Source organism: Pezoporus occidentalis, unplaced genomic scaffold, assembly GCF_034315485.1.
Source record: "Pezoporus occidentalis ecotype Australia unplaced genomic scaffold, CSIRO_AGI_Poc_V1 ctg97, whole genome shotgun sequence".
Classification (NCBI taxonomy): Eukaryota; Metazoa; Chordata; class Aves; order Psittaciformes; family Psittacidae; genus Pezoporus; species Pezoporus occidentalis.
In genome coordinates, this window is record NW_026916336.1 from 1765791 (window position 1) to 1789522 (window position 23732).

Sequence of the window (23732 nt, forward strand, 5' to 3'; positions counted from 1 at the left end):
AGTGATCTTACAGCCCACAGACTAGGTCTGGGAGCAGCTCAGAAGGTGAAACAGCAGTAGAGAGGGAGACCTCCACACCAGCACATAGAAGAGACAGTTCTCCTTCGGCCAGGGGTCTCGTGGGAGCTCAGCTGCATCCTCTCTTTGCTGCTGGGGACTCCAGGGAACAGGACAACAACAGGACAATGTCAAAGAAACACCTGATTTCGCAGTCAGTTTCTTCTTGGCTTGCAAACAGCTGAGCAAGGTCCTGAATGTGTACAGATTTCAGTGGGATTTTGGCAAAACAAAGGTAAGCCTTGAGAATTTATTTGGAAAACTCACTTTCCAGTGCAATTAACCCTGGAGGAATTTAAAATCCATAGGCCTGTGAAGTTCCCTCAGTCCTGATGATCGGTTTGAGGAAGGTTCAAAGCCCCTGCTCTGTGCAGCTAGGCAACCATCTCCTGCCCAGTTAGGCTAGTTTCATGGGTCCCTGCAGCCCTCAGCCAGCTCTGATTGCTTTTATCCCAGCAATCAAAACCAGCCCCAGAAACATCCATTTAGCCTGTGCAGAGATCTCCCTTGAACCATGGGCAGCCAGCCTGCTGAGAGGGAGAGGCTGCAGCCCCCACTTGCACATCCCAAGGGCGTAAGCTGGGATGCAGCTGTGTATGCCCAGGGCTCACCTAGCACTGAGATACTGCAGGAGGGAGTGAAAGACTCCCTGAAACCATGCAAGAGCAGGAAGGGCAGCAGCAGACCAGGTATGTGCTGACTGCCCATGTGCGTTGCATTGAAAGGAGGCTGGTATACCGCAGGTGAGCATTCCAGCCTTCCCACTCTGGGGCTCAGTTCAGAAGGGACCAGCAGGACTGTTTTGTGCAGCCTCCCTTGTGACACAGGCCAGAGACTTCCCCACCCAATGAGCCCTCCATTTAACCATCCAGCCGATTAAACTCCATCCTCCAGCTCCTTTGCTTTGGGGGGAAAAGAGTGCTGTGGGTGTGCAGCATGAGTGCTGCGTACATCCATACAGCTAACGAGTTCAGCAGCCTGACTGAGGGTAGAGTAGTGCATGGGTTAGGAGCTGCTCAATTGTATGTGTTGTTTTGGTGGGTCTCAGCCTTGTGGCTCAGAATTGGTACAAGCAGTGAAACGTCCCAGGGCCAGCAGCACTGCAGGGAGCTGGTCTGTGCTGCCAGGCAGGGACGATGGCCAGAGGCCAAAGTCTCAGTGCATCTCTCTGCCCTGTAGTTATGATCCATATTCCTTGTTTTTACCCATGAAGCACATAGCTGATCACAGCAATACACCTGCAGCTTGATTGTTCTTCAGCTCTTTTGGTTGGCAAGAAGCAAATGATTCTCTCAGTGCATCTTCAGGAGGGGGGACACCATGGGGACACCTCTGGGATCTATCCCAAGGATAGACCCCAAAGGAACTGTCTGGGAATATTCTGGAGAACACATGAGTATTTTTTCACTACTTCTGGCAAAGAGCTATCGGGTGTTGTACAAAGATAAATGACTATGAAACTGACAGGTCTGCTCTAACAGAAAGCTGAATTCAACTCTCCTACTACTGAGCAGAGGGGCAACAAAACCAGTTTACTTTCAAACATGACAGGGGAACAAGCCCACCACTACACTTAGGAAACCAAATCATGTTGCCCCTGCTCAAGATAAATCGAAACTTTAATACTGGCCTGAAGATATGATTGTCAGAGAATAACAATACACTTCCATTATTAATCAAAATTGTATCTACCGATATTTTACAGAAATGGAAGACAAAGGTTATCTGTTTTAAAATTACTGCATGCATAGAAAGAAATAGTTTCCTCATTAGATGACCTGAGAATAAGTAGCAAGAAGAATAAAACAACAACTGCCTCTGCCACAGCCCACGTGTACAGCTCAGTCTCCTGGCTCGTTGACTCGCAGGGGTGATCTTTGTCCATGCCATCTGGTAAAATCGCCAAGTGCCACACACTTGGAACACTCAGATCACTTGTACCTGGTCACATAATCGAGCCTGCTTGCCTCCTTCTCGTGCTCCTTGGAGGCTGCTGTTCAGATGCAGAGATGCCTGGATATCATTTAACATGACAGGCAGGGTCCAGATTGGAGCTCTTCACGCCCTACCATGGCAGAGGCAAGCAAGGGATGGATGCTCCATGAGCTAAGTGCCTGGCACCGTGGCCTGCCGGCATTGCTCACCTCTGCTGGGAGCCAGGCTGGCCCAGCCAGGATTGGTCTCTACCGGCGCACGTGTGCTCCTGCACCTACAGGAGACCTTTGAAAATCAGGTAAATCTCACAGCGGGTCCAAGCTCACTGCGGCAGGTGCTCTCCGTGTAACCCCCGTGCGCAGGGCGGCCCCCGAGCTCACAGCCTGGGCTCCCCAGGGTTACCGGTCCCGGCTGCGGGCGGTGCTGAAGGACGGGCGGAGCCGGCGGGGCGGGGCGGCCGGGCCCTGCCCGCGGCGCTGTCCCCCGCGGCGCTGGGCGGGCGGGCGGTCCCCGCTGCGGCTCGGCGCCTTCTCCTCCTACTCTTCCTTCTCCTCCTCCTCCACCTCCTTCTTTTCCTTCTCCTCCTCCTGCTGGCCGCTGCGGCGCGGGGGCTGCGGGCGGAGCGGCGGCGCCATGAGCGGGGCGGCGGCGGCGGCGAAGAGCGAGAAGCTGGACGAGGCTCAGGCGCTGGCCCGCAGCTGCGCGGGCAGACCCGACTTCCAGCCCTGCGACGGGCTCTCGCTCTGCGCCACGCACAGCCACGGCCGCTGCTTCCGCCTGCACTGGTGCTGCCACCTCGGATGGTGCCACTGTGAGTGAGTGTGAGCGACCCTACCGCGCGGCCCCAACGGTCCCCGTGCGCCGCGCTGACCGGGGCCCGCCTCACCGCCCCGTCCCGTCCAGTCCAGTCCCCCCCCCACCCCCAGCTGCCCCTGCCTGCTTCCCGGCCGCAGTGGGGACCCCGGCGTTGAGGCTGATGTGGTGGGACCCCGAACTTGGGGCGGCGGCGGGGCTCGAGAGCTGCCTCAGGGCCTGGCGTCCGGACACCCCTCAGAGCTGCTGTGGCACCCCGCTGGTGCTGCATACCGCTGTCCTCATGGAGCGGGCGTTCACTAGCGTTCACTTCGTTCTCGGGTCTAACTGCCTTATTTTTGCAGGTTTAAAAACCCTTCTGAGTAGAGAAGTGCTTTAGGGTATCTGTGTAACAGTGACTGCTTTAAAACCCGGCGTTGATCCGACTCTGTTGAAAAGGCGCCCGACCAGTTTAATATCTGTATTCAGGTACTAATGTGTATAGTAATGGAGGCTGGGATTGAGCTGTAGATGTCCAAACATAGTTTGATGAATAATTAATCACATATAGCGTTGAAGAGCAGGCTTTTCAAACAGTGGGTCGATATGAGGTCAGGAAGTGGTGGTGGAGATGTGTACTTAGGTCGTACTGTGTTTTGGAGATCTTAAAGCCTGAATGGTTGGGGTTAATGTTGGACACTTATGTGAGGGTTGCTTGGTGCTGCTGAAGGTATCCCTTGACTCCTGGCATCCCCTTTTTTTAGAGTCTGTCGCCATCTCTCCTTGTAGTTTAATTGCCTACATGGATTCCCTCTCACATACACACCCCTGATGGGGAAAAGCCACCTTTTATTTGGAGCTTCTATTGGAATTAAATACACATTCTAGGAATTTTGCCTTGATTTGGGGTTCATTTGAAATCACTTCAGAAAAATGGCTTTTTTTGCTGCCTGTGCCCTGAAATGAGTACTGTGTGGTGGCACAAGTGGCCACAAGTCACCTGCTGCACAGGGACAGGGATGTCTCACTGGCACTTCATAGATAACACGAAGGCCCTCAAGTTGTGACCTAGATACACTCTTTTCCAAAACGTCTCTGGTCTCAGTTGTGGTCACCATCAAGATAGATGAGCATATACACATGCTGGAGTACAGAATCAGAGCTCAAAATGGTGTTGATAAACTGGTGGTGTTACCTGAAATCAATTGGGGATCATCTTGGGAAGGGGAAACCAAATGCAGAGCTGGGAACATCAGGAGAAGTAACATTGTGGAGAAGGATCTGGGGATTAAGGTGGATCGCAAACTCAGTGTGCGTCAGCAGCAGGAGGCCTTTGTGGTAAAAATCCCAAACCAGAACCCGAGCCTTCACTTGGGGATGCATTAACAGGAGCATTGCAAGCTTGCAATTTAATTAGTCTCTTCAGCTCAGCAGTGATGAAACCAGACTGATGAGCTTGGTTTTGAGCATTGCACTTCAAAAAGCTGTCGGAGAATTGGGGAGGTTCTGTAGGAGATCAGCTTAGAAAATATGATTTACAGCAGGGTGCAAAAGCAAAGGGGTTTCTTTTGTGGTAAAAGACTGATGGAGGGAGGGAAGAGGAGCTTTGCAAAGTGTAAAAGGTGGCCTTGCAAAGAAAGCTGTGTTCTAGTCCTCTGCGCAGACTTAGTAAATAACCAGTTACCACTTACCTGTGGCAAGAAAAATGTAGGTTTGGATATTGGAAAATATTTTAACTAGGAAAAGAAATGAATCAATAGAACAGGGTACTTAAAGTGAGAAATCACGGTCTTTGAAAGCCTTTAAAGAAGGCTTAGACTGGTGTCTTTTACGAGTTGCTTGGAGCTGATTCCCTCTTGGAAGGACCACACAAGATCGTATCCAACCCTGAGCTTCCGTGGGGCAATCACAAGATTTAAATGTAATTAAAGCTTTTGTAAGAAGTACGGACTTCCTTCTTAATTCCTCCTGTATGACTAAGGAAACTTTGAGATATATTTGCCCCATGAAACTATTTTAAATGAGGTCTTTTCTTGTTTAATCTTCTGACAGTGATGAAGACGTGCTCCTTGCCTCCTTATGTCCTCGCGTACTTTCAGAGCTAAGGATCGCTTTGTATCCTGCTCCTGCAGAATGAGTTGAGTTGGACTTAAAAGGAGTGAGAATGAGGCCCATAATGGAAAATCATATAGAAGTCAGAGATGTAATTAAACAGTGTTGGGAGTTATCTTCCATATAGTACTGTAATATTGACTTGGGAATTCTCAGAGGGTTCTTGAAAGTGGTTTTCTGTGACTCTTAAGAGCTGTATTGGGGTACAGGAAGCTCTACATCAATTAAAAAGACCTTTGAAGTATTATTTTCCATCAGTGTCCGAGGTCCTGGAGAATGTCAACTCGGTTAAAGTGCACTTACACTGAAAAATTACAAAAACTCACCACCACTACGGTGAGTAGATTGTCTTCTCATGTGTATTCAGGATTACATCTGCTTACTTCAATGACAGAGGCAATTTAGTGTTGCAGAGCCACTAGGCTATAGAAGTAATAATTGAGAAAGAACCTAGTCTGAATTCCCCAAAGCCATTTTTGTTGGCATGCTCTGAAGTGAACAGTACTTTAAGGGCTCTCTTTACCTCTGATGTTTCTTTCTCCATAAAATGGCAATAATAGCTGGCGGGCAAAATTACAGAGACTGTTGTGTATCCAAACAGCTCCAAGAACCTCAAATGCTGTGGGTACCTGTATGACTTCTGTGTCTAAGCCTGGGAGTTTGTTTCAGGTCATTTTCAGTCAGTTTTGGGCTTGGTGAGTAGCAGATTTCCCTCTGAGATGGGAGATGGTTTTCTAGTGTGCCCCTGTGCCTGGGGAGCTCTGAACCCAACTAAAATCTGGAAGCAGGCACACACAAGATGTGCAGCGCCAGTGGGCCTGGAGAGGCTGCAGGAGTGAGGACTGGCAGGATGCGTAGGGTGTCACTGCCTGGCTCTGTGGGCATCAGGGATCCGGGAAAGCAGGCAGCACCCTGTATCCTGCTGCAGCAGGTATCTACAGCATCATTCCCCTCTGTGCTGCCAGACATCTATCTATACACTCCTGTCTCCATGTGGAAGCAGGATGAGGGCTTAAGCCTTCTGACTCCTCTTTCCCATCGGGAAGAAGGTGTTTTGGCTTCAGCCCCTAAGTTTGTCCATTTACACGTTTCTCTTGCTTGTGCTGTGCCCTTTCAGTCTATCCCTGCGTGCATTCCCCTTGCCAGGGTGACAGTCCCCCGTACACCTTCCTCCCCTTCCCTGTGACAGCCTTTTGAGGTTTTGTTTATTAGATGCAGGTTAGAGCCTTAAATTACTCAGATCTACTTTTTCCAGAAGTCAGAGAAAACATGCGCCAGAGGCAGGTCTGCAGCAAGGCACCTGCCTTCCTTTCCTCACCTCTGGATTTCTGCTGCAGCTCTGATTTGCACTGACGCTGTCTGTGAGGCTGCTGGCCGTGTAGTGGCGCCAGCTTCTGTCAGAAGGGCTCAAATCCTTGGGGTTACATCTGTACTGACAGCAGGGCTTTGACTGATTTTACTTCCTAAGAACTAGCCCACCAGAGAAAGCACCACACTTGATACAAGATTGGCTTCATCACTGGACAGTGCAAAATAGGGTGTTCTGTTGCAACTGTATTAATTTCTTAATTTGAATTTCTTGCATTATGTTAAAATACTGTGTAAAACTCAGTACGTTATGTTGCAGTTATCAAGAATATGTCATGAATAATGGTTCCACAACACTCGTTTCGCAGCAATATAATACTATCAACAGATAGTAATTCTGCTACCTTGTATTAGCCTTTCCATGATCAGCATCAAAAAAGCAGGCTTTTAGTTACTTAAATCCTCTTACATATATTAAAAATAAATGCAGCAAATGAATTTCAATTTGCCACTTCTGTGAGATTCGGCTGTTGGGACCATTTACAAGGAAACAAACTGATCATGGATGAAAGCTGTGAGTCTCCTTTGGGTGGTCAGAAAGGGGAAAAAAAAACAGTTGTTAGGCTCAGAAGTGTAAATTGTTGTGACAGTAGAGGTTTCAAAAAACAGGAGTGCTCCCCTGCCCTTGTGTTTTGCTAAGTGGTGTGTAGCAGTTGGAGGTCTGCCTTGAAATAGCTTCCTGCTCCCTGGAATGCATCACGTAATTATGGGACTGTTATGCCCCGAGTTTAGATCCAGACCTGGCAGTTTCTGCATGAGGTCAGGCAGGCTTGGCAGGAAATCCAAGAAACTGTCATTCCTTGGCCAAGAGAACATGGTTTTATATGATGGGTGGCACACCGTGGAGGGCTTGTGTTTTCTGAGTAAGGAGAGGAGGACTTACCTGATATTGGCTGTGCCAGCACATATTCTGGGGATGCAGAATGCAAATATACTTGAATTGCTTGTTCATCTGCCAACTGAGCAGGAAGCCCAGGATTTCTCTTCATTCTCAGGGCAAGCTCCATTGCTTCCTCACTGTGTCTGGTTTAGAGGCATCTGCAAGTCCCCTGGAGGTGCACCAGCCAGTTGTAGTTTTGGGTCTGCAGTCAGTCTCTGCTGTGTGTTTGAGTGGGGAGAGGTGATTAACAATCTCCCACAGCTGCTGGCCAGGGAATGAAGCAAATCAGTCACTGCACCTGGGTGTACTCTGAGCAGATACTTGTTCCGTACATTCTTTTTTGCTTGAAATACCAGTGGTTTTCTTTGGTAACATTTTTAAAATTGAAAAAAAAAGAAATTAAAAAAATAGTTTTGTTGTCCCTCTCCATTGAGGCCAGCCTTGGTTATACCTCTTCCAGAGAGAAAGATGTGCTCTCAAATGTCACATCACATCTCTTTGCTGTCCTCTGGCAGCGTGCACACGCTAGTTCCATGCACCAGGTGCTGGTATTTTCCCCTGCTATGCAAGGATGTGTGCAGAATTTAGGTAGCTCTGCACACCAGTAGCTTTTCTGTGGTGTCTCTACCACCTCTCAAGCAACAGAAGCGATCAGCAGGGGCTTTGACAATCTTTGAAGCCCATGTAATTATTCAGACCCCAGTCTGCCTATGGGAACTGTAAGCAGGGAATCAGCAAGGCAGCCTTTAAGTTTCCTGCAACAGATCACTGGTAAGAGAGCTAAAATGGTTATTGAAGGTATTCAAGTGTGCCATGACAGAGGTGGAGGGGGGAGGGAGGGTCTAAAGAGGGGCTGTGTCTGCCTGCCAGTGAGTTTCTGTTGGAGAAGTTCATGTCAGTTCATGTTAGAGAAGCAGCTACTGCCCTGGAGAGGGATCCTAAAATGAGCTCTGGGGTGCTCTGTAGCACTGCACACATTGTAGATCTCCAAAAGCCTTGCTTGTGTCCTGGAGGGGGTTTCTTTATATTGGCTTTTTGGTGGCTCTCTGCCACATCCAGGAGAGAGCAGAAGGGCAGTAGTGTACCAGTGCTTCACTTGTGTCTCTGCAACAGGTAATGCAGGCTGGAGCTTACTGGAAATAGCTAGCGTGGCACTTGTGGTGGCAACTTGAATTTCTAGCAGTGCCCTTCTACAGGGAAAAACTACATCCTGATGATTGAGTTGTTGGATAAACATGAAAGGGGAGTTGTAACATGCTTATCTTCTAAATTCTGAACCTGAATATTTGGAGCATATCATACATTTTTCTTTGTGGGAAACTGTCTAAAGGAATGGAGTAGTGGGACTAGGAACTGGAGCTGGGTGTTCTCTGAAAACTGGACCTGAGGGTTCTCTGAAAACATGGTTTGTCTTGATGAGAGGATGATTACAAGTCACAGGAGATACAGGCTTTTTTCATTTGCTTTTGCTGTGAAAAGGATTTGAACATACATCCAGTTTAAGCGTGTGTATGTGGACAAAATGTTTGTGCACAAGCAAGGCATTATGCTGAGCACCAGGCAAGAGCCACAGAAAGGTGGATTTTTCCGCTTGTAATGGGAAAAGGCTTTTAATGAGGATTTGATGCCTGTGGCTGTGCAAGATCTTCTCTTCACCTGTATTTTGAAGAGCTATGATGTCCCAGCTTCATTTCACTAAGCTGTACATAATGAAGGAGAGAATGTCAGCTTAATATATTCTGAAGTGTTACTCTAAGGGAAAACACTTATCCACCAGTTTTGATGGGTGCACCATTCTGGACCTGGATGGCATTTTGTTGCTGTGCTTTTAGTTATAATCTGCAGTTCACAGTATGAATGTACTATTGATGCTGTGTCTCTGAAAGAGAAACCACAGGTGTAGATTCATCATACCCTGTGGGAACATCAGTGCCTTTAAAAGAACCTGCTGACATTAATTTTGAAATCCTTACTATAATGCAGTTATGTATTATAGTAAGGAGACATACATGTTCTATTACTATTAATAAAACCCCTGATACCACTTAAGAGGAATAGACCACAAGAAAATCCTTGAGTTCAAGTTACTTGCTGTAAGTACACCCTGTAGGACTAAATCTTCTATGTTTCATACAGGCTTGAATAGAAATCACTGCACTTCTTTCTCCAAAAGACCTGAGAAAAAGAGGCCTTGTGTACCAAAACACTTCCTGCCAGCCAAAAACTCTTGTTTGTCATGCATGACTGTGAGGCTGTGTTTTGTAATCTGTCCATCCATCTGAAGAGCGTGATGCACAAATTATTATGTCTGCTTGCCCAAAACTCAATGATCTGCTAGTAAGAGCCTCTGAGATTTACAGCTAAATGACCCTTCTCTATAGTTGCTTGAAAGGTTAACCCACTGTTTTCATAAAGCCTGCTCAGGACCACCCTAAAATGACAAGTCTCTGGATGTTTCCTCCGAGAAGCAATTCCAAAAGAAAAGTTAATTATCATTGCATCCTGTCAGCTGGTGTGGTTGCCTTGTGAATTCAGGGCACTCTAAAAGGCTTCTTGGTGAAGGCAGCGCCTCTGCTCCTGCTCGGAGATCTTCATTCTAGTAAAAGGTTTCAGGCACTTTTCTCACTGCAAAGTAACAGCTCAAAGATAACATTTGTATTGGAGTACAATGCCTGTGGCAAGTGTGTGGCTTCCTTCCTGGACTCTGTAGGTGAGGAAATCTGTTTGCCAGCTTGAATCTGTGAACGTGCTTACTCCAAGCGCCTAAATGCAGAAGTGTGTAACTGCAGTGCCTTCTAACATATTATCCTTGCTCTCGTGGTTATTGATGGAAGTGTCTTGAACTGCAGCCCGTGGTCATACCCTTGCATTGCCCTATGAGACAAAACTGAGTCGCAAGATTGTAATCTTCATGGCTTCCATCCTGCAGGTCTGCGGAGCTGACAGTGTGCTCAGGTTTGCTGGAAGCACTGAAAAGGGCTTTCAGGTACTTGGCACAGGACCTTGAATTTCCAGGCAGCACCTGTGTACTCATCAAGCATGTTTTGTTGCTGCTCCTGTTGATGCAACCAGCAGAGCTGGGCTTGTAAAGGATGCAGATCTTGGGGTGGTTTTATGTAATGGCTCTCAATTTAACCAATGTTGCCTTATGCTTCATGACTCATGTCAAGTCTTGGTAACTTAGTTCTGCACACTGATAAGGCTATACCAGAAATTCTTGTTTTTCTAAAGGACAAAAAGCAAAATGCTTTACTTATAAACATTGTAAGATGTTTCAGAATGATAACTGTGACAGTGTGGGCTTAGCTGTTGATGGATGGCACAAGCTTATATTAATATAAAAACCTGGTTAACGGTAAATTGAATTCCAGGTAGTGCATATATATATGTATATATGTACCTCTCTCTCTCTGCATATAAGGTGACCCTGTTTTAGTGTGTTGTGGTTTTTATTCCAGCACCTTCATGGATTCATCTTCCCACAACATACAGAGTATGTTTTCATGACAGCTTTGATTCTGCCACTGATCAGTTTTTATGTATGACTGATCACAGAATTCAAGAAGTGCAGTTGGTGCAATTTGGAGATGTTTTTGCCAGTAGCTGAGTTTATTCACGTAGATGGAAGTCAAAGACCTACTGGGAAAGTAAAATCTGATTGCTTGGCAACTGGGCCTTGTTTTTAGTATACCCATACTTTAATTTAGGCAACATAACAGTTGGAATTCGTACATAACCTATGTTGTAAAACAGTTTCAACAAGAGGCATGCATTTGTATTCTTGTCCTCACTGGTGGCTGTGGAACTTGAGAGCCCACACATGTGCTCTCAAAACTGCTTGTTTTGCTTGTGTACTTGCACCCAGCCCTGAGATACTCTCCCTGCTGTGCCCAGTGAGAGCATGTTCTGCTGTTGTCCCTCTCACTGCTTGATGCATGACACTGGTGCTGGAGCACACCTGCAGCAGTTTCAGGCAGGGTGCTTGTCTGCTTCATGCTGTGTAGCTGCCTGTGTTGTTGGCATTTCAGTGCTTTGCTGATCCTGAGCCACATTGCAGATGTTTGCACTCACAAGTGCCACTTGTCCCTGGTGAAAGCTTCAGACCATGAGGTGTGCCAGGGTGGACTGATCTACTCTTGCAACCTTTCTGCAGTCCACCATTTGCCTGCCTATAGGCAGGGCAGGCAAAAAGAGACACATTTTTCCTTGTTTTTCTTACCCTGTGCCACTAGACCTTAGCATTCCTCAGCTGGTCTTGTGAGATCTTGGCTCTCTGAGTATGAAACCAAGTGCAGTGCTCTTACCTCTCTGCTAGTGTTTTCTCCCACCTGAGTCGTGCAGCTGCTTTGCCTGCCATTTGCCCTCAGTAGCACTGTGTGACATGTGGCCCTCCTCCTCCTCTCCTCCAGTGGTGGCACTTCATCTGTTTGCTCATGCAGAATGTTGCTGGAGCCCATACCCCCTAAGGGAACAGTTGGTATCCATACCTACACACATCAGTTCCATGTGGTGATATATTTTGGGTGCAAGCCAGGAGAGCAGCCCTTTAAATTCTCCAGAAATGGGTTCTGTAATAGAAACATGAAAAATGGTTTGAAGTATGAATGGCAATGTGTGTAGATAGGCAGCAGAAAAAGGAATAGTATGGGGGTTAAAAGAATGGCCTGTACTGATAATAAGGACACTGTTACCCTCAGTGAAGTTAAAGAATGTGTTGTTTGTCAAGCCAAGAAAGCTTGGGCTCTGGTAAGGCCACTGCACAGCAGGAAACCCAGCACTCTGACATGAGGAAGGCAGCAGCATAGGTACAGCACACCACATATGCCGTTGTTTCTCCTGTCAGCCCACCAGAAGAACAGGCTGTAGCCATAAAGGTGTGCCTGTTCCAAGCTGCAAAAGCCAATCTCCTGACTCAGTTGTCCGTCCAGGCTGTCTCCTGTGGGTGCAGAGTACGGGTCTTTCTTGCATGGTACAGTCCTTTGGAGAGGACTTGAAGAACCCATGAACTGTTCTGCTTATTTGAGAATTCACAGTTTGAGAATACCAGTCCCATGGTATACAGGGGCTCATGGGTGCCCCTCTGCGGTATGTACTGCACACCTGAACGAGCCTGTAACTTGTTTCCCTAGTGCCTGTGATTTCTCTATAGCAGGAAATGCCTTCGTTTTCTAGGTAGCTTCTGACACTGATCTATGCTGATCAGTTACCATATCAGCACACTGTCTGTCTGCATGAAAATGATGGGATGCTGAAGCTTGAGCAGATGGTGCACAGGGATGGTTTTGCAGAATAAATATTTAGCACTAAGCTTTTTTTTTTTTTTTTCTATTTTTTGTACTGATTTTTTTAGGAAAATGTAGCATAACTTGAAGGACAAATCTTTTCAGGGAAATGTGCAAACGTGGCTGTTCTCCCCTTTATGGCACTTCTCATGGGTACTGAAATGAAACAGCTCCTTTCAGGGCACACGTGTGGTGTGCATTGTTGTTCACTGGGTGTCAATATTCTGTTCCCTCACAATGGTTAATAAGCAAATGTGTCCCCTTCAAGAGGGTTTATAGCTACGTGAAACATTTCCCAAGCTCTCTGGGTTGCTTTTTCTCTAACTCCGGTAAATTCATGCAAGCAATGAGAGGAAAGAGCAGGGATGACAGAAGAAAGCTGCAGGGTCTGTTTGCATTTAAGAGTTACCTGCTCTAAAGGGAGGTGCACAGAAAAACCTCAAAGGCTTAGACAGCTCACAGCATGTACCGTCATGATCCTCTCTGTATTTAAAACAGATCAAGACAAAAGGGCATTAAAATACAAATTTGATGAAGAAAAACTTTCCGTTCCCCCCTTCTCCCCTTCTTGGTTTCTTGTGAAAAGCTTATGGCTCATCAAGTCAAGGGCTGTCACAGATGTTTCTGCTATTCAGCAATGAGAGGGAACACCTCTCAGTCACCCGAGAACTGGCAACTGTTCAAAATCACCACTGTAGAAACACTGCTAGACCAATTCTTTTCTGTGCTTGGATGAGGTTGGGAATGGGATGGATTTGTTAGTGCTCTGAAGTAGGTGATTCTGTGCAAAGGTGCTGTTTGTGATGATACACTTCAGTTAGGTCAGAGTCTGCTAATGTTTCCTGGTATATTTCCAGGCTGCTAAGGTCCTGTTGCATGACTTCTTTTTCATTTATGGTGATGGTAGGGTAACTGGTGTTCCTTTGCAGAGCTGGATTGTATCCTTGGAGTCTCTTTTATGGTCACTTATTATGCCTTCCAGCTATTCAAGAAGTACTGGAAACATGCAGGATGTTCCGTTTGCCTTCCCCACACTAGAAATTTGTTTGAACAAATTCAGTGCATTTTCAAAGTTCTTTAGAAGAAGCTCAGGGCAAGGTATCACTTCCATTAAGGTATTGCATATCTTCATCTACAAGGCTCCTTCCACGTTGACAAACACTTCAGTTATGCTTCATTATGGCCACCAATAGCACAGTTCAGCTCTAGTTGATCTTGCACTTTAAATCTGGCAGTGCCTGTGTCCTGAAATTTTCTTTTCCTCTGGTGGCTTATTCTCTGTCTCATGTTCCTAATACAGCCCATAATGTTTTGCTACATATGCCATGATGGCTATTCCATACGATACAAAGAAATGGAAACTGGGTTAGGGTGGGCTTTTTTTTAACATGTGACATCTGTAAATGTAGTCCAGGGTTTCTCCTTCCATTTGTTCTCTCCCCTCTGGAAGAGCTATTACTATGCTCTATGCAAAGTGTAATTTGAAGCTATTATAGTCCTTGGTGAATATTTATAGTTAGGGTAATCTTTGTTTGCAAAGGTTTGTTGTTCCAAGCTGTGCATATAAGTGGAGAGAGAAAGAGGGAGAAAGGCCAGAGGCAGTCATTTTATCCTCTGTTGCAGCCTGCGGGGATGGAAGGCAGTATCCCAGTGTAACTCAGACCACTATCACACTTCTCTGCTGAATACTTCTGAACAAAAGGTGTAGTAGGTACTTTAAGCAGGTTTAGGGTGCGGAGTGTCCTTCAGTATACATCTCTGGACTGTGGGCAGTGAGCTTTGCTTTACCCTGTAGAAGATGAAAACCATCCCTCTGACTTTCTGCTTTGTCAGTGTTGAAATGAAACCTGCTTCCTTCCCTTGTACGGGCTGGGTCCGACCGTGGGCCAGTCTGGCACGGCAGAACTGTCTGCCACCAGTGCCACCCACCGCCACGGGGAGCTTGGAAAACCAGCTGGGTGTTTGACAGTTTATACATGGTCCTTGGGCTACAGTGCCAATCCAGGCAGCAACACAGGACTCCAGCTTGTAGCTGTCATCACCTGCGAGACAACTTCATTCAGATGTCAGAGGGGTGTGCTTCCAGTCAGCTTTTCCTGAAGAAACAGACTTGCCTCTCCTGCCACTCTGATGACATAAGAAACAACTCCCACTGGAATAATGTTTTGGAGTTGTCCATCTTTTGCTGTGCAGAGAGCTAGAGCTCAAGAAGCTGATCTCCAAAGTCTCCCCACGCAGAGAAATGTGGAAGAGCAGCCTTGCCATGAACTCTCCTTGGAGTAATGCAGAATCCCTCCAAGCTAACACTGTCTCCTCTTATACATACATGATTAATACTTGCTTTGCATTCACTCCTTCAAAGCTGTGAAGTATCTAATTAGTTTGGGGTTTTTTCCATGTTTTTCATAGTGGGACCAATTTCCCCTCCCACATAAGCTGATCTGTTTTGGCAGGGTTCTGTGTGGCAATACAAGATCCTTGCAGGGCTGGAGTAAGAATCACAGCTGACTGCAATGGAAGATCACTGATGCCATTAGAAAGGTATAGGTTCAAGCAGAAAATAGTGACCAACATTTAACAATCAGCTCTCTGCTCTCAAACCATGGGCACCACCTCCATAGGCCTTTTGCATACCCTTACCCAGTGGGAACAACCAGCTGCCCAAATATCAGCCCATGTGCTTTGCCCTGCCTTTGAAGCCACTGCTTCATCCTCTCCAAAGCACACACCGCAGCCAAAGGCAGTGGAATCTCCACTGGGGTTAGAGCTGGTTCTCCCCCAGTGTCTGTTGGTTAGATGCTTTCACCACAAGCACCCAGCTCAGGTGCATGGGAGCAGTTCCTCAGCCATGCTGGTCGAAGTGAGCCAGGTTATGTTAAATAGCGTACGGTCAGCAGGTCTTTGTTAACCTTGCTGCTTTTTGGAGAGTAAATGAGCTGACAGATTGGAGGGTGTAGAAGTACTTGTCCAAGCACCTGTAGAGGAAAGAATATGTATGAAAAAAAGCTTTTATGTTTCAGTTAAAAGATGCCTAGATGTCTTGCATGCAAACAAATATACACAATACATATCACTGACTTAGACTCATAAGACCCTCAGCTATCTTTCACCATTTCCTAAAGCGCAGTACACTTCATGGTGTTATGGGCAAAATATCCTCCAAGGTAGCATTCTGAGAGGGAAAAACTGAGGTTTGTGATGAGAAACCTCGCTGCTGAATAATGGATTTAGTATGGTCTTTTTAACATGCCAAACATGTTAATGAGTGCCAGAGGTAAACTGGAACACCAGGATGAAGGGAAGTGGAGACTAAAATCTTCAAGCAGCACCTCTGCTTATTTCATGGTTAAGTTGCTTTGTATTAGCCATGGAAATTGCTGCTGTGCCTGTTCAGTGAGGATGCATGCAGACTGCTCAATTAGCAAAAAACCCAGAAATGACCTCATGGCTCGCTTCTGAAGGCGGGTATGTATTTATGGTTTTGTAAGCAGGAACACTATAATACAGCTTCCAATCAATCAACCATATAGTTCTGGTAATCAAAGCCACAAACAGGCTTTAAATAGATAGTACATGGAAGTATGTGTCTGCTTTTGGGGATAAACAGTTTTCCGTGGTGCAGGGGTTTGCTGGAGATCTGCAGGTCATGATAGAGCTTACTGCTCTGCTGGGTTCTGCCTTAACGTGCTGGCAGGTGGCACTGGGGGCATGGAGGCATGGCTCTGGTGAACAGCCTCCATCCGGTTTGGCAATAAAAATCCTATTCCTGTGAACAGACAAGCAGGGAGATAAGCACTGCCCAGAACTTACTTCCTTGGGCACAGTGAATAGTGGTTTTGCAGTTAAGTATTGCCATTAGTGTGTGCTAATTTGGTTTTTAGGCTTTCACAAGGGTCAGCTGAATCATGAAGAAATGGAAAAAAGAATCAGTCCATTTTAATTGTGCTCCAATGGCTCTAACTGTGTGACTGGGATCCAAGAGGTGCAGTGTTTATGGCGGGTAACAGTTCACCAGTACATAACAGCAGCAAGTGTAGATACTGGTGCAGGCAGGCACAACAGTTCAGTGTAGCCTACGTACCTGCTTCTTGTTGCCTCATATTTCATTATCTCATCTGTTAGCATATGACTGTCGTGGGTAATTGAGACTTAACCATGATGAGAGTTTTGTCAGAGCCTCGTTTCACACGTTTCCTGTTAAACGCCCAGGAGAGGAATGGGCTGTTTTTCACCCTGAGCCTTTTTGCCATAGTGGTGGAACTGCAGAGCCAGAACTACCGCTTCCCCACAGCGGCTGTTGCAGTGCTCGAGAACTTCCCAAACTTGTGCACATGCAGCAAACTGCTTCTCACAGGAGCTGCAGTTTAATTTTGGACACGTGTTCAGCACGTGCAGAGTTTTTCCTCCACTGAATTACCATCTTCCGCGTAGGCAGCGGTGGCAGGTGACCCAGGAAACAGCTTGCAGCGCAGTGTCTAGTCTGACATCTGGATTTGTACAAGACGCTGTAATTTACGGGAGCATTCATCAGTACAGCTCAACTGCAGAGTTCTTCAACTGACTTGGTTGGAATAAGTAGGCAATCAATTACATGCTAGCATATTGAAAGGAATGCCTCGGAATAGGTGCCCAAAACACTATTTTATCATACACTTTTGCCAGCTGTTTGAAGTCAGCAGAAATACTTTTCTTGATTTCAGTGAGAGTTCAATCAGACTGTTATTTTTTCATACAAATATTAAAAGAACTTTGGGGCTCATGCTTTTGGATAATTTTCTGGGAAAAGCTCGCAAGCTGCAGGGGCAGAGGCACATCTTATTTTTAAGTTTCTGCATTTATTTTTCATTGGCTGTATCATGGCTGATGCATTTACACACATTATGTAGGCTAAAGAGTTGTAACGGAGGCTGCAATCACAGCTTTGTCCGTGATTCAGTCTGACAGTCCCAGCTGTGAGTACGAGCACCCCTTAAAGAGATCTGATCCTGTTCTAAACCACAAGTTTAATCTGAAATAAACTTGGCCCTAAAACAAGCTAAAACTTAACAAACTTGTACCAGAATTCTAAGGAAATGTAGAAATAAATTCCTGGAGAAAAACTTGTTTTTTCCATTGGGCAATGCCTGGTTTACCCTGGCAGAGCTTGTCCTTGGAACATGAGGAAACTTTGAGCTGTTCCAAGGTCACACACATGGAGATCCCAAATCCTCTGTTAACAGAGTAGCAGCTGTTTTCTTCTACCTTGAAATTAGTGCCAGCAGGGCAATTTTGAAACACACAGAGGACTACCTCATGCTGGTGCAATGGTAAAACAAGCAGCTGAGCTCCCAGGTAACACCTCATCTGCCCCTGCCCCTGCCCCTGCTTCTTTTGGGGAAAAGTCAAGCTGATGAATCAAAGATTCATCATTCCATGTCCACGCTTGGCTTAAACCCCCTGCTTTCTCCCCCACACTGCCTCCCAGCCTTCTGCCAGCACATGGTGGCTATTTTAAGTGGAAAAATATAACCCTGTTGTACAGATACCTTTTTTACTTGAGCTTGTTAAAAACCTTCACCAGCGCCATCCATGGATGCTTCAAGTAGAGGTGGCACAAAACTGAGTTGAGAATTTTTTTATCACTCGCTGTCAATGGAAGAGAATAGGAGCCCACACAGGAGCACTCCAGATAGAGGAATAAATATAGCATTGTGGTTTTAGGCAAGGGTAGGCTGCATTTCAGTTTCCATGAGCTGAATGCTAGGCATTCCAGCCAGCAGCACACTAATTCGTCATCTGCATTGCTTTGCAAGAAAAGAGCATCTTTAATGGCCATTAATTCCAAAGAAGGATTTCTGGAGAGCAGTGCATGGCAGGAAGCCGTGGGCTGCTGCTGTTACAGTGGGTCTGCCCACCTGCCCCCAAGGCAGTGACTACCAGTACTGAAATATCTGTGATGCTGCTCCAAAGGGCACCAGAGGAATAAGGGCCCTGCTCTGCCTGCGGTTGAAGTGTTCAGTTGTTTGATGCAGGCACTTAATTCCTCTGAGTCACACTGAGTTTTGTCTCTAGACGATGGTATGTTGGAAAAGATGGGAAGTGGAGAGGATGGCTTTGTATTTTCTGTCATCCAGCCACAAACAGGAGGGAAAAAAGCATCTTTTATTTTCACTGAGCTTTTCCGTGAGCTCCGTTAACAATTATCATTCCACAGCTTGTAAGAAAGAAGTGCTTGATGAGGTATTCAAGGGGAGCTGGTCAGATCTGTTCATGAAATGTTCTTTTCCCCTGCACACCCACTGCTGCCGTCTCACTGCTCTCATTCTGGCTGGTCTCCAGGGCTGGGCTGTTCTCAGCATGGCTGGTTCCTGTGAGCCCACTTCCAGTGTCGGCTTCCTCACAGCACGCTCCCCTTGGCTCTGTGCTCTCTGTGAAGCTTCCTCTGTTCTCCCCATCCTGCAGCAATGGGAGGTTATGTCGTAGCAGAGGGACGTGGCTGATGCCACACGAGCCATTTCCCTTCCAACACCAATAGTGCAGCAAGGGTGGGAAAAGCCTTCCCAGCGCTCCAGGCTTCCCCACTGATGTGCCGGAGCAGGGCTGGCAAAGCACAGGCTGTGCGTGGGCCCTGGCGCAGCCAGCCAGCACCCCGGAGGCTGCTGCAGCCAAGAGCTGGGATCCCTCAGCCTATCCCAGGGCTTTCACCCTGCTGCAGGGGCACTGGCTGCAGTCAGAGCTCTTCCCACGTCTGGGAAGGACTCCCAGGCTGAGGATGGGATTTGTTTATGGCAGAGAGGAACAGCAAGGAGGGCAAGCAATCCCTTCCTGGAGGAAAGTCCTTCTCTAGTGCTGCTGTCCCAGGCCACGCTCAGCCTCCCTGAGTGGAAACGCAATCACTGCTCCGATTTTCCAGAGGAATGGGTAATTCAGGGGAGAAGGGCTGCACCTACCTCTGAGCTGCAAGCACAGGAATGCGTGGCAGGTCTCATCACGGCACAGCCCAACTCATTAACGTGGCTTTCTGCCCCTTACCTGGAGAGCTTCAGTGCTGTGGTACTTTTCTGCCTTGGCAAAGCATTTGAACTTGTGCATCAAAACTCCTCCTCGAGCCCCAGTACTTGTAGGTCTTCTGGAAATCTGTGCTGTCACAGTGTATGAGCCCCTAGAGAGACATGAATCTTGCAGAGGCTTCATGCAAATAAAACGCAGCATTTACAGGCTTAGGCGTTGCCTCAGGTTCTCAGTTTTTCTTAACAAAGTACTGATTTTCTACTCTTTTATTTCTTTCTTTACTAAAAGATGTTCAGTTCACACTTGTTTCAGCTCTAGAAAATCAACATAATCCTATTTTGTTACTACTTAAGCAGACAATCAGGATGCCAAAAGCATTTCTGTGGCTTGAGAATTCCCTTATTTTCTGCTTTAAAGTTCTAATTGGAATCATGTATGAATCTCTGGTTTATAATATGGAAAACCATAACTGAGTCCCCAGAAAAAGAATGGGAAACACATGCAGGGAGACTTGGTGTAATTTTGAATAATAATAATATAATAAAATCTTGAGCATTATAGCAAAGATATGAGCTCAAACTGCTCTGTGTTCGGTGAAAAAAACAAACCAAAGTCTGAGCATCTTTTCAGTTCTTGTCCCCCTCGAAAGGGGTGCTGTCAGCCTTGCCATCTGTCCCACCTCAAAGCTATGGAGCTGTGCCCCTGCAGTTAATTTTCCAGAGTTAAGTGATGTCCTGCAGCTGTGTTCAAAGCAGGGGCAGGGAGAGAAGTAGGACTGCGTAAGGACAATTGTGCTTATGCACAGTATTAAGCATCAGAGAATCCATACCAGGAGAGGACTAAGGACCCTGAGGCCATTGCAAACAGAGCAGCTGCTGAGCACAGGGAACCGCTGGTTGTTCTTAATGGCCAAAGGCAAGCATCATGTCATCAGTTTGTTTCTGACTTAAAGATAATGATCTTTAAGTGCTGCTTTTCTGTTTTCCCCGCAGGTAAATATGTCTATCAGCCCATGACACCCGTAGAGCAGCTTCCCAGCACTGAAATACCCATTCGTCCTCGGGAGTCTACAAACACCATCCAGATCTCTGTGTCGCTCACCGAACACTTCCTGAAGTTCGCCCCGGTCTTCCAGCCCCCTCTGCCCCCTGACTCCCCGCAGTTCTGCACCATCGCAGACCTCTTCATTGACAATTACCGCGTGAAATGCATCAACGGGAAGATGTGCTACGTGCAGAGGCAGCCTCCCCCCGTGCCCCACAAGATAAAGCCTGAGGAAGTCCCTGTTCGCAATGCCTTAATCACAAAAGAGAGCAATACACCAAAACCAGATCACTGCTCGTCCCCTTCCAGCTCTGAGGACTCTGGGATCAATGCGGTGGGGGTTCACTACATGGAGTCGTGTGATGAGGACACGGAGGGGGTGGCTGAGCTAAGTTCAGAAGAAGATTACAGCCCGGATAGCAGCTGGGAACCAGATGAATGCCCGCTCCTGTCACCCTCGCAGTGCGAGATGGAGGTGATTGAGACTATAGAAACCACTGTGTGATCCAACAAGTTGGTATCAGATCAGTCCAGTTCCCACTCAGTAATGTTGCTTTTGTAGTATTTCTATTTTCTGTTTTCTCTGACAATCCTTTTTTTCCAGTGCACTTGATATTTCAGATTCCTCATGGGAGTGCAGTCACAGGACATGCATATTGGTGAACTAGTAGCAGCCTGAGCATGTTCTCTGAGCATGTTCACTGAGCGTGTTCTCGGCCTGATCAGATCTCCCAAGTCTGCACGTAAGGTAGTGATAGATCTTAAGACTTTTATAGCTGAAACAGGCCCTTTTCTTGGTCTGGGTTACATCATATACTACTTCCCATCCAAGGATGTGCCACTCGAGATGTTTCCATCTGTCAGGATGTTTGCAATGGGCCTCCAAAGCACAGAGGGTGAGCTGGTGCAGCACGCCTGCAAGCAGCAAAACCAAGTAGCCCTTATCCTTTCTCCAATAGCTATGTGAGGTGCCGCAACCAGAGGCTCTGTCCATCTCCCTGTCCTTGCGCATTGTCCATCCTCTTTGTGCTGGTGCGATCCTTCTCGCAGGCCATTGGCACCACTCTTCCAGCAGGTTGGTATGGCAGGCTACAGAACGCACAAAGTGCCTCCAACTTCACTACAGGCTATGCACCGAGCATCTGCTGAGTTAGGTCAGGCTCTGGAATCTCCTGAGAAGGCAACTGTTGCCCCAGAGGGGGATTGGTTGCCTGGATCCCACTGGTCCCTTTTCTCTACAAGGATTTCAGGAAGGGGATCTGGCTTTCACAGCTTAGCAGGAGAGGGAGCAGGCAGAGATGAAGCGTGGCCATCTAAATACTACCGTGCTAGACTGGGTGCGAAACAATTGGCAAAGGAAGTGACTACCTCCAAACACACAAAATCCACCCTCGGCTCTGCCTGCTGCTCTCTGCTGTGCTGTTTGGTGCCGGACACGTGCACTCAGGACCAAACGGCCTCAGGGCCTGCATCTGCCTGAATAACAACAGAACTTTACACAAGTAGTTATCAGCCACACCACTGTGTCGGCAGAGCTTGGGGACTGGAGGTGCCCAGGGGAGGTGGCCCAGGGGCTCAGGAGTGTGCACACTTGTTAAAATACAGCCTAAGGTTGTTCTAGCAGAGAGAGGAAGCTTCGGCTCCTGCTCCTTTGCACCCAGTTCAGGAGCAGGCCCTGAGCAAGGGGTTCCTCAACCCGCAGGTTGAGAGCAAACTGTCTCACTGTGGGCTGGTTTCAGCCCTGCTTGATGAAACAACAATGTCCTTCTGGTTTCAGCGAGCTGGAATCGGTTGGAGTCAGTAATAACTGTGTTTTCAACAGCATCACTGAACTTCTTGGTGTATTTGCTGTTTACCTTTCAGAAGTCATTGGTGAATATAAGGCTGTATAAATGTGTACAGTTTAGTGGTTGATACTAGATTATAGTCCATGTTCAAGGGTGGCTCATCGCTCTCACTGTATCCTGACAATGTACTACTAATTTTATACACTTTGTAATCAGTATCTTTAGGAAGCGTTTAGGCAACAGTGTGTGTGTGTGCACATGCGCGTGTGCTCGGAGTTTACCATTAATGGTTATAAAGTAATACTGTACTTTTTAGACTAACACTTTCAGACAAAAATAATAGGGTTTATAGTTTTGATGACTTAACATAAAGAAGTGCAGTGCTTGTTAAATGAGGAACTTGGGTCATTGCATGAACAGATAACATCCTCACAAAGCACCTGGAAATACTCTGGTTTTAATGAGGGCATTTAAATGAAGGCCGTAGGAAAACTGAATAGGATTTATTTATTTTTTAAGGGCAGGGTTGTCTTTCTTGGTTAACTGAGGTTTCTAGCAACGTTTTAGTGTCTTTTGACCATTCAGACACATTCCATAGGTAGAAGGAAGCATTATGTATAAACCTATGACATTTACTCATATTTAATCTTTCAATTGTAATCTGAGTGGAGCATTGGAAAAGCTCACTCTTGTGCCTGGCCTGCCTGAGCTTTCTTCCAGAGGCAGCTCCTCCTTCCCGGGAGGATGGGTTGGGCTGGATGTTCCCAAAGGACTATGGGCAGTGAGGACAGGGTCTCCTCACCCCTCTCGCTGTGGGTGCCAAGCACAGGGAGGGTCACCATGACCCTCTGGCTTGGCATGAGCTCACCTTGTTGTTAAGCAAGCAGGAGCCGCCTCCTCCTGCTGTCAGGGGGCACCGGCTGTGAGCGCAGTGAAATGACGTTGGGTGTCGATGACCAAGACTTACCGTGGGGTCCTGTGGTCTTGCAGGTTTGTATGACTGTTGTCAGGATACGTTCTTTACTAACTGTAAGTAATTAGCAATATTCACAAGCTGTGAGTGTCTCCTACCCAGGATTTGTTCAGATGTCTTAAGCACAATAAGCTGCCTCTTCCCTCTGTACCTGTAAAACGTCAGTGGAGCAGCCTCGTGTGGGACGGTGTTTCGTCAGCCAGCACGGTGGCCCGTGTGTCACCGTGCTCCATCGCACACCCCAGTTCAGAAACACGCTCGCACAGAAACGTGGTTTCTTTTCTTTGCACAAACACGGGCGTACGTGTGCTGTAAGAGACGTGCCCTGGGCTCATGCTCCATGCTGCCAGGGAGAGGTGTGTATATTTCTCTTTAATAAAATACTAAGCAACTGGAGCTCTGCTTGTCCTAACTGTGTGTTTGCCACACCAGAGGGAAACATTCTCATGTTTCCAGTAAAGGAAAAGCCAGGGGAAAGACGGCAGGGAAAAGAGCTGCAAGCCTAGGCTGAG

General features: G+C 47.0%; 1 protein-coding gene across 1 annotated transcript; it reads left to right on the plus strand.

Annotated features, from left to right (window-relative positions):
* Positions 1-2442: 2442 nt before the first annotated feature.
* CUNH3orf70 (chromosome unknown C3orf70 homolog) lies at positions 2443-23616 on the plus strand. Its single transcript, XM_062606461.1, has 2 exons — positions 2443-2803; positions 20409-23616. Exons 1-2 carry the CDS (start codon positions 2626-2628, stop codon positions 20963-20965), a joined length of 735 nt encoding a protein of 244 aa, XP_062462445.1. The 5' UTR covers positions 2443-2625; the 3' UTR covers positions 20966-23616.
* The last annotated feature ends 116 nt before the right edge of the window (positions 23617-23732 follow it).